We start from the raw sequence: 11,439 nt of genomic DNA on the forward strand, positions 1-11,439 counted from the left end.
ACATCATCACCATCCTTAGACATACAGGCACTATAGACAATGGTGGTAGAACAATGGCACACAAGTCAGAATAAAGCTATCTTGCTCAAACGTGGGCAAGAAAACCTCTCACTCATTATCACATTCTGTGCCTCCATCAGGTGATGAGTCAGAACTCAACATTGAACACCAAGTGGAGAAAACACTGAAGGTGGCAAGGCTGCAGAATGGACTGTTTGAGGGACTTCAATGACTACAGAGAGTGGCTTGCCAGTGACCAAGCTGGTCAAGTCCTAGAAGGACATAGCCCCTAAACTGGCTTTGCAGCAGTTGGTGACGGAACCAAAGGGAAAAATATACTTGACTTCGTCCTCAGCGATCTGCCTGCTGCAGATGCATATATCTACGACAGTATCACTAAGAGCGACCATAGAATCACAGTCCCTGTGAAAACAAAGACCCGCCTTCACATATCCTCCATCATATTGTGTCACTTGATTATGCTAAAATCGCACAGACTTAACAGACCTAGCAACTCTCACAAGTCTGCACTTGGAGCCATCAGCAAAACTGTATGACACAATCTACAAACTCATAACCTGGCTATCATTACGATAAAGCAAGGGGATTAAACACCAATTCAATGAGGAGTGCCGGGGCATGCCAGGAATAGCAGCAGGCATATTTAAAAATGAGGTGTGAACCTGTGAAACTACTTGCTGCTTGTGCTGTTTTCACACACAAATGCTAGACAGGTGAAGTGGCTCCACAGCAAATGGATCAGACCTAAGATCTGGAGGAATTATGGCTGATGAAGCCATGAATGGTGGTGGACAGCATGAGAACTCATTGGACGAAGTGGTTCCACAAGTATTCCCCCCCATCATAAAATGATGCGTGAGCCCAGCACATTTATGCAAAAGAAAAGGCTAAAGCATTTTCAAAATCTTCAACAAATGCTAATTTGATGATCCAATGGTGGCTAGTATTCTGCCTGTTTGTCCGATATAGTGTTTATTGCAATTCTTGCATGGTATTTTGTGAATGATGTTAGTTTTGCTTGTTGTCTGTATAGGGTCATTCAAGTTGTTTCAGTGTATTGGTGGGCTTGTGGGCTACCATGATACCAAGGAAACACAGTCTGGAGATTTCTCAGCAACAAGCCCAAACAAGCAAACAAAATACATCCAGAAACCTGAGCCACTCTCCCCTATAGCAAAGACAACTTGGGAATGACTGCCAGAACACCCAGACCCCTTGGTATCATGGTATCCCACAAACCCACCAACCCACTGAAACTGCAGCTCATGAACTTGAAAGACCTTATACAGACAAGGAAAACTAAATGTTATTTACAAAATACCTTGCAAAAACTGTAACAAACACTACATTGGACAAACAGGCAGAAAACTAGCCACCAGGATACATGAACATCAACTCGCCACAAAAAGACATGACCCACTCTCACAGGTATCCTTACATTCAGAAAAGGAATGTCACCACTTCGACTGGGATAACACATGAATCCTAGGATAAGCCAAACAGACATGCACGAGAATTCCTGGAAGCATGGCATTCCAAAAACACATTGACTTGGATCCCATTTATCATCCCAGAGGGGAAAACAAAAGAACAGGAAATGCCGTCACCAGAGGAAATGCTAACACCAACCCAAGGAAACTCAAACACATAAATAGAAAGTGGGCTACACCACACCAGTGCTTCATCCAGAGGCTCACTGAAGAAGATGTTACCTAGTATGGTGACAAAACATCTGAAAACGACCCTTCCAGCTCAGCGAACAAACCTACATCCACAGAAAGATCCTCTACACAAAAAAAAGGATAAATCCAACCAAGCTTACTACCATATGATCACTCTATTCTCAATCAATCTGCAAAGTGACAGATGGGATCAGCAACAGTGCTCTCAACTGCATGTGTTTTGAAATAACCTGCTCATATCTGCTCATTTTGGGTTTCATCAGGGCCACTCAACTCCTGATTTCATTATGGTCTTTAGAATTCAGCTCCTTTGTCCATGTTTGAATAGAGTTGGGGTAAAAGTGACTGCCTTTGATAAAGAAATACTGTGACTACAAGAGCAGGTCAGACACTAGGAATCCTGCAGCAAATAACACTTCCTGACACATGTTCCTTATAAAATTTTGACTTCGCTCGGCACAGACCTCAAAACAATCTCTGAGCAGCAGTAAATTCTGAAACCAGACTTCAATGCTGGGAATGGCACTAGCACAATCATCCACGTATACACTCTCTCAGAAGATCATTGCTCCAGACTAACCTAAAGCAGTCCATGCTCTGCAAGGCAAAAATCAACAATACGATTGAATATGCCCCCAACCTGCCCTGGTGAGTGCAGTTCCACCAACACTCTAGCAGCACTATCAAGAAAAAAAGCAGCCTGCTTGATTGCAATCATACCCACATTCATTCACTCCCTCCATCATAGACTTAGAGAGCACCTTCCAAACCCACAAGAAAGACAAAAGCAGTAAATACATGGGAATACTCACAACCCTGACTAGGAAGTATATCAGCATTCATCAAATATCATTGGATCAAAAATCCTGTAACTCACTTCCTAGTAGCATATAGGTATGCCTGAACCAAAACAAACTGCCATGGTTCAACCAAGCAGCATACTTCGAGGGTCGCTAGGGAAAGGCAATAAATACTGGCCCAGCCAGCAACACTCAAGTTCTGAATGGTATTATTAAAACCTTTCATTTGTCTATTATTTAGAAGTCTTAAAACGTAATGCCTTGCACAATTCATTGCAGACATAAGAAATTCTCAAGTTATTGCGGTCTCTCTGGGATCACAACAGTTCCATTGTAAAATAATCACAGTCAAATGAAATTTCAAAATTGAGCCTTGTTAGAAGGAACACTATTTCTAGAAATTTTTTTGTTATTTTTATGTTAAAATGACAAATGTTTGCAAAGATAAAGAAACATGTAAAACACTAAGCTGCAATTCTGCTGCTTTTCAATTCAGATGGGCGGCACGGTGGCACAGTGGTTAGCACTGCTGCCTCACAGTGCCAGAGACCCGGGTTCAATTCCCACCTCAGGCAACTGACTGTGTGGAGTTTGCACATTCTCCCAGTGTCTGCGTGGGTTTCCTCCGGGTGCTCCGGTTTCCTCCCACAGTCCAAAGATGTGCAGGCCAGGTGAATTGGCCGTGCTAAATTGCCCATAGTGTAAATGTAGGGGTATGGGTGGGTTGTGCTTCGGCGGGTCGGTGTGGACTTGTTGGGCCGAAGGGCCTGTTTCCACACTGTAAGTAATCTAAAATCTAAGTGATCTAAAAAAAATGACTTCTGCATAATCCATCCACATTCCAGATAATGGTCCCTTTAAAAACAACTTTTCAATAACATGCTTGAAACCAAAACACTGCATAGCAACATACGCTTTTGAACCACACCATGCTTAGATGATCATGCCCCACCATTAAAAACTGGCAAAGTACAAAGGATGCATCAACATTTGAAATAACTAGAAAAAAGGTAGAGATCAGAAGTTATTAAATCAAATTTCTCACTTCCAACTTAAGTTCTTGCACATAAAGGCTGAATAATCCAATTTCCTGTGCTGAATGCCTCACTCTACTAAGAAATGGAGCATTCTGATCTATTTCAAGTCTGTTAAATGGTATTACTTGCCTTGTACCCAGTTTATTAAAACTTTTAATCCAATTTTAACCCAATCATGTCCAGGAAATCAGTGACAGGGGCCATACTCCTGTCCTACTTGAAAGTCAAAGAAACAAGCTTTCGAGCAAGTCTTATCATGAATTCTAAATAATCAGACTCCAGTATTTTCATTTCCTAGCCCAGACATGGAGACATGGTTGAATGCACCTGCTCAGTCCTAGTTTTGATCAGACTAACTTTGTAAAATATATGTCAATACAAATTTAATTGAAAACCATGAAGCTGGAGGACAATGGCACTACAGTTTTAAAAAGGCCTTTAAAAAGACAACAAAACACCAATTTAAGAATTTACTTCATTTTGGAGCAGAAGTGGCAAATCCAATAAGATGGACTAGTCATGACAAACCTAACCATAGTCCTCAATGGTGTTACTTTAGGATCAGCTGGTCTTAAGTATGATGAATCGCAATCCTGAAATATGCAGCCTGTCACTTATTTGTCTCTCCCAATAGCTAAGCACTTCAACAGCCACCTGGGGCAGCATCTGACAGCCTGGACAAGATTGAAAACTTACAGCTAAAAGAAACCCAACTGTCATTATCAACCACAGCTGTGATTTCAATCTGGTGTATCTTGAATTATACAGTGTTAAAAGGAAGAACTGAATGCTAAATTTCCATATTTACACGTTGAGGAAGCTAGAATCTTTTAAGAAAACTTTCTGGAACAGACTTAAAACTCAGTTTGAAACTGCATATATGTATGCCTTCCTGAAACATGTAAAATATAGTTTTGCTCTGTTCAGCGGAGTCCATCAAAAGACAGCATTTAAAATTTTTCATGCAAAACGCACAACGTAAGCTTAAAAATACCACAAAAAATTAAGTGGCCAAAATGTTATTACTGACTCCACTGCTTAAATTTAGCTATTAGTCTTCAGAGTAAAAAACATTTTTTTTTAAAAAGAACATACTGTTAGGTTGGACACTAATTGTTTACATTCCTAAATGTAGCCTAATACTGGTACACTAATGGATGTATATTTTAATAACACAATTACTGAACTACTTAATGAGACCAGTTCCACCTCCTGAAAGTATACTCTTATCATTATGGCTCAAAAAATTGAATTACCATCAACATGTTAACATTATTTTGTGTGTTATTCAATCAGCAGATTCTACAAAATAAAGAAATCACAGAATCACATCATGGAAGCCATTCAACTCACTAAGCCTGCTCTTTCAAAGTACTATTCAATTCATTTTATTCCACCACCATGTCTCATAATTTGGTGGCAGATGGTCCAACAGCAAGTGTCTTTTCCCAAGATGACGTACTCAGCAGTAAGGTGGTAATCACTCAAATGTCTGCCAAGCAGAGTGGATTGTCATTTGAATGCCTGAACACACAGTTCTACTCAGAACACAGTGACAAGAGGAGACTCCCAGGTGGTCAGCAAAAAGAGTTTTGAACATTCCCAAAAAGGAGCCTTTGAAGGGATCAAGCAGCCCTGTCAACTCTTGGGAGACACTGGTCTTGTATTAAAATAGGGAAGCTTTTATTCAGGAAGCTTATCTTGAAAAGCCAGGGACAGTGCACAAAGCTCTAAGTCAACTACCCATTCACCCAACAGTTCAAACACTTCCTGGGGCAACACGGTGGCTCAGTGTTAGCACTGCTGCCTCACAGCGCCAGGGATCTGGGTTCAATGCCCACCTAAGGTTACTGTCTGTGTGGTATTTACACATTCTCACTGTGTCTGCGAGGGTTTCCTCCGGTGCTCCAGTTTCCTTCCACGATCCAAAAAAATGTGCTGGTCAGGTGAATTGACCATAGTGTTAGATGTATTAGTCAGGAGTAAATATAGGGTAGGGGAATGGGTCATGGTGGGTTACTCTTTGGAGGGTCAGTGTGGACTTGTTGGGCTGAAGGGCCTGTTTCCACACTATCGGGAACACAACCTAACCTCCTGCCCCATATTTTGAAAGAGTTTTCTATCACACATTGGTGGTCAGGGATCTTATAGTGCAGCGGAGTCAAGAATCCTAGCTTCAAGTCCCATCTGCTCCAGAAGTACATAATAACATCATATGATTTGAAAATATCTAACACATACTGGGAGGGCACATGTGGCATAATCAAAAATGTCCCTACCTCTAGGTCAGAAGGCCTGTGTTTAATTCTAAACATATGCTGGGATGATCAGCTATCTTAAAACCAAAAGAGGAAATGGATCATCTTGGAACCCAAGGGACGACCTAAGAAGGCTGATAAAGGCACCTGTCATAACGGAAAGACAAACTCTGTATAATTTCTTTTTTTTTAAAGATTCCCTACAGTGTGGAAACAGGCCCCTCGGTCCAACCAGTCCACACCGACCCTCCGAAGAGTAATCCACCCAGATCCATTTCCCTCTGACTAATGCACCTAACACTATGGACAATTTAGCATGGCCAATTCACCTGGCCTGCACATCTTTGGACCGTGGGAGGAAACTGGAGCACCTGGAGAAAACCCACACAGACACGGGGAGAATGTGCAAACTCCATACAGTCAACTGAGGCTGGAATCGAACCTCGGACCCTGGTGCTGTGAGGCAGCAATGCTAACCACTGAGCCACCGTGTGTTTTATTGTTTCAAATGAATGTTGAGGTTTCTGGTTAGGATGACATTTAATTGCCCAATTGCCATCAAGAAGGGAGTCGTAAACTAACAACTTCATCATCTTGAACTGCTGTAGTCCTTGGAGTAGATTCAGAGTACTATTAGCAAGGGAGCTCCAGAAATTTGACCCAACAACAGTGAAGAAACAGCAATATAATTTCACATCAAGATGGAATATGACTTGGCAGGGAACCTGCAGGTTGTGGTGCTCCCATGCATCTTCTGTCCGTTTTGGTGATAGAAATCACAGGTTAGAAGTTGCAGTCAAAGGAGTCTTGGTGAGTTCCTGTAGTGGATATTCTAAGTGGTACACAATCCTGCCAATGAACATCAGTGATGAAGGGTGTGGATGTTGGAGGTGGTCGATGGTGGATGGGTACCAAACAAGACAATATATCCCATATGGTCAATCTTCAGTGTTATTAGTGTTGTGCCTATACAAATGGGAAACATTCCATCATATTCCTGAAATTCCTTGTTATAATAGACAGGCACCGAGAACCTGACAAGGAGCAAATTGGGTTTGCGGGTTTTGCGGGTTTTTGAGCAGTTAGTTACCAATAGCCAAAGGCAACAATCTGATTGGTTCTCAGCTTCAATCTGTGAACAAGATACAGCAAAGCCTTCAGACCACCACCTGTCATGGGGTTCTTCTTTCTCTGCAGACAATATCACTTTAAAACCATAGAAAATCAATTTATTTCTCCTTCGGTCATTGTTACAAGCTGTGACCTTTAGTCAATAAATCAGATTATCTTTTAACAGTGAACCAAACAAACTGCTCATCGTGCAAAGCATCCAAAAAAAAAGGAAAAACCTGAAGCAGCAGTGTGGTTATCACAGGAATTACCTTGTGAACTGGAACCATTGAAACGTTTTCCCAATTTCTTCCTTCTGTCCATAACAGGTTTATTTTTGTGTGTGTATATAAAAAATGAGGAGTTCATAAGTGAAACTAGTGTTTTAATTACTAGAAAATTATATCTAAGAACTCAAAAGTTATTTACTTGTTGCTGGAATCTAGTTACTTGTGGAAATAGGTTTTTTTTTTAAGTACAGAAAGCTGGTCAGTGTTTAAACCTCAGTTAAATTAGGGATTTTAAAAAAAAACTGTTTGGAACCTTTTACTTTTGTGAAGACTCCACAAAGGAGACTTGACTTCCAGTGTGCTGCCCCAGTCGGGCACAACATAGTCCAGTTCAGTTCAGGAAGGGCTCATGCCCAAAACGTCGATTCTCCTCCTCCTTGGTTGCTGCCTGACCTGCTGCACTTTTCCAGCAACACTTTTTTCAGCTCTGATCTCCAGCATCTGCAGTCCTCACTTTCTCCTAGTTGATTTTAACCCACTGCAAATCCTCTTACCAAGGATGCCTTCCTTGAAGAAGCTCTCTTCCTCCCTTTACAAGGATTTCAGTGAGTCCCTCTCTCACTGCACAACCCAGGTCATCTCCTCTGCCCAGAAGCCATGATGCCATTGAAGGTCAAGTGACCATGGTTAGATTGTTTCTTGTTGGAGATGGTCATTGCCTGCACTTATGGCACAAATGTTACTTACAATGTGGCAGGCCAATCTTGGACATTGTCCAGGTCTTGCTGTATATGGATATGGTCTGCTTCAAAATCGAAGTCGACACGAATACTGCTGAACACTCATGATGTTCCTCTAATGAAGCCAAGCTTGTTGGTGGACAGCTGAAGGTGGTTGGGTCTGGGACACTACCTTGATGAACTTCTACACAGCTGTCCTGCAGCTGAGATGACTGACCTCCAACAAGCTTAACCACCTTCTTTTGTGCTAGATAGGACTCCAGTCAATAGACTTTTCCCCAATTCCCAGTTACTCCTGTTTTGCTAGAGCTCCTTGATGGCGTATTCAGTTAAATACAGCCTTAATAGCAAAGATAGTCACTCTTACATCTGGAGTTCAGCTCTTTTGTCCATGTTTGCACCAAGGTTAGGAGCTGAGAGGCCCTTGAAAACCCAGTCAGTTACAGGCAATTCCTTTGCAAAGGCCACTTAACCTTTTGATGATACCTTCCTTCACGTTACTGAAGATGTTGATGTGGACTGATGGAGCAGTAATTGGCTGGGTTGGGTTGAATCTGTCCTGCTTTTTGTGTACAAGACACATCTGGGAAATTTCCCAGATGTCAGTGTTGTAGAAGCACTGGAACAACTTGGCTAGGGGTGCAGTTAGTTCTGATACACACGTCTCAAATATTATTCAAAAGCAGAAATTGCTAGCAAAACTCAGCAGCTCAAGTGAAGAATCAGACTCAGAACATTATCTCTGCTTTCTCCCCACAGGTGCGGTCAGACCTGGAGTTGCCAGCAATCTGTTTTTGTTTCAGATCTCCAGCATCCACACAGTGCTTTGTTTTATTTATTTCAAATATTATTGCCAGAATGTTGGCAGAATCCACAGCTTTTGCAGTACCTAGTGTCTTCATTTATTTTTTGATATCACCGTGGCATCAATGGTTGATAACTGGAATCTGTCCACTGCTTAAAAGCAAAGTATTGAAGATGCTAGAAATCTGAAATTAAAACAAAAATTGATGGGGAAAGCTCAGGATATCTGAAGAGTCATTTCTGAACATTTTCTCTTTCCACAGATCCTGCCAAACCCCTGAGTTTCTTCAGTACTTTGCTTATAATTCAGTGCTCTGCTTTTCAGCCTTTCACTCCAAGAGCCAGCCATGCCTTTCTTCCACTAGATAAACCACTGAACAACAAAGTGAGCTAACTACAAAGCTTGGGGAATGAAAGAACAAATCATCTAGGTTGTTACACATGTGTTGAAAAATCCCCGTCATACAGCAGTTCAGCTGTAGGTAAACTATTCTTTCAGTGCGACAGTTCTTGACAATGACAACTTGTGTGTTCCAACTACATTTTCTTAGGTCCAAGGGTAGCTCACGGGAGAACAGAAGAATGCAAAGATGTAACAATACTGCTCGTCAGTTGAGCAGAACAGAAAATCTCGATAACTCATTCATGATCACAAGGTGAAATTAAATTTCTGACATATAGAACACCCTAGGGCAAAACAATATCTAACAAAATTGTGTACAGTAAAACATCATTTCCACATTTTCGGAAATGTTTAACTGCTTCGTCAAAATGAGAATTTATAGGTGCAATTAAACGGCAAGTTCCAAACTAATCTGAAGACATGGCAATGCGATATTGTCACTTAACAGGTGGAAAGTGAAGCACCACATATGGCCCAAGATGAAAATCAGTGGTTTATTTTCCTCCTCATGCCTTTTCCGGTACCCAATGTATCCCACGATACTGAACAGTACAGATATGCAAAGACTTAATGATTTTGTATTGCTGTAAAATCCAATTAAAAAAGGGATGATACTGAAATCTTTGCAAATTATGACATATTTTAACTAGGATAATGAAATAAGAACTACAGTAAAATAAAGCATTTAACAGGTTAGAGAGCGACGGTTCCTAAAGCATTGGACGCATCGGGTTCCATATGCGTCTTTACTCTGAACAAATCAGCATTAGCAATAATAAGTCTTGTTTGTGCGGGTAAAATGACAATTGCACTTACATTCAGTCACCGCGTCTTAAAAAAAATAAAACAATACTAAGTTTCTTCATATGTCCAACATTTATTAAACAACCAAAACAAAGCGAACAAAAGCAAACTGAAACCGTTCTGCCCAGCCAAGCTCAGCGGCCAAAGGCATACCCACTATTACCTTTCAGTTACTGTTAAAAAAAAGTTTTCGACTAATAGCACAAATCATAAGTCAGAGTGGAAAGAAATATACTGATTTAAAGTCTATTCATCCTTTTGTGTTTAAGTGAGGCTTCCCATCATACAAGTCTTGACTGGATCTCACTTCATCTAGAAAAGCTCACGTGTACATCAAACGGACGACACCCTTCAATTTATGCTGCAAACGTTGATAGCTTATCCCATCCGCTTATCTGCTGCAATAGCTGCCTTCCAAGAGGAAGCTTTAGATCAATTACCATAGAAACGGACTTGATCATCACCCATCCTGTTTCAATAATAGGAGATAACATTCTAGCATATACACTCAGATGAGATCCAAAGACTAGTATTTAAATCCTGGACTGATTCTTCTGGTTAAAGATTTCAGATCGGGAAAGTAACATACAATCTGCGAAACGAAAAGTTTTATTCACTACCACAGTTTGAAATATAAACCAGTAGCTTGATCGAAAAATTCCCAACACGTAGTCGAAACGGGGTGGAAGATGAGATTAGGGAAAAGGTAGATCCTGCCGCAGAAACAGCTACACTTCAGTCAAACCTGTTACATTGATTAAATTTAAGTGTACAAAATTCAAAATAAAAAGAAACAAGTGCTGGATGCGACAGCAACAAGTCGATTGACTTGTTCAAAAAGAGGGGCGACAAACACTTTCAGTCCAACGACTGCCATGGGTTACGTGGAGCAGGCGAGCCGATGCCAGGAAGACATCAGGGTGGGTACCACCCAATTTGTGCCCCAGGCCTCTCCACCCCAATCACCCACCCCCTAACACACCCCTTAGCAACACTCACCTCTCACACAAAGTAGAGACATAGTGCACCAAAGTCCTCCTCAACGCCTAGCACCCAGGCTGAAAACAACAAAAACCTTTTTTTTATTGATGGAGTGGAAGCACTCGCTGTCCGCCCATCGTCGCCCGTACCATCTCGAAGTAACTATGTGTGTGTCGGCGCGATGGATGACAGCTCATCGCCATGTTGACGAACCTCTTGATTCCACAAGCGGAAATAGAGGGGCGGGGCAAAGGGTGGGTTCTCGCCGCTCCAACTAATGGTGAAGCGCTCCATCCTAGAGGTTAGCCAATAAGGAAGGGACGCGGGCGGGGAATGGGCGGGGCTGCCGGAGCCGTTCAGCGCGTGATCGAGCTTTGTCAGGTGAGTGACGTCAATTGGAACTCAGCGCCGTTCCTGGGGCCAACGTTTCGCGTTCCAGGTAAACGTTCAGCCCCTTCTTCATTTCCGGACACCATATCCTGCAAAGCTTGGCACTCAATTTCTCAAGGAATTGCAGTAACATTAAGTTAACTGCATGACCGAGCAACTAGACCTGAGTTGGTTGGTCT

The 11,439-nt window shown here is 41.8% G+C and overlaps 1 protein-coding gene across 12 annotated transcripts in view; it reads right to left on the reverse strand.

The window, feature by feature from the left end:
* Positions 1-11,099, reverse strand: part of LOC140478155 (protein unc-13 homolog B-like) — a 566,607-nt gene extending 555,508 nt beyond the window's left edge. For all 12 annotated transcript variants that reach the window (XM_072571666.1, XM_072571665.1, XM_072571670.1 and 9 more), the window contains exon 1: positions 10,889-11,099. In XM_072571666.1, the coding sequence (XP_072427767.1) occupies positions 10,889-10,910 (22 nt within the window). In that variant the 5' untranslated portion in view covers positions 10,911-11,099. The remainder of the gene's footprint in view (positions 1-10,888) is intronic.
* Between the last annotated feature and the right edge of the window lie 340 nt (positions 11,100-11,439).

The sequence above is a fragment of the Chiloscyllium punctatum genome, chromosome 1, assembly GCF_047496795.1.
Source record: "Chiloscyllium punctatum isolate Juve2018m chromosome 1, sChiPun1.3, whole genome shotgun sequence".
NCBI lineage: Eukaryota > Metazoa > Chordata > Chondrichthyes > Orectolobiformes > Hemiscylliidae > Chiloscyllium > Chiloscyllium punctatum.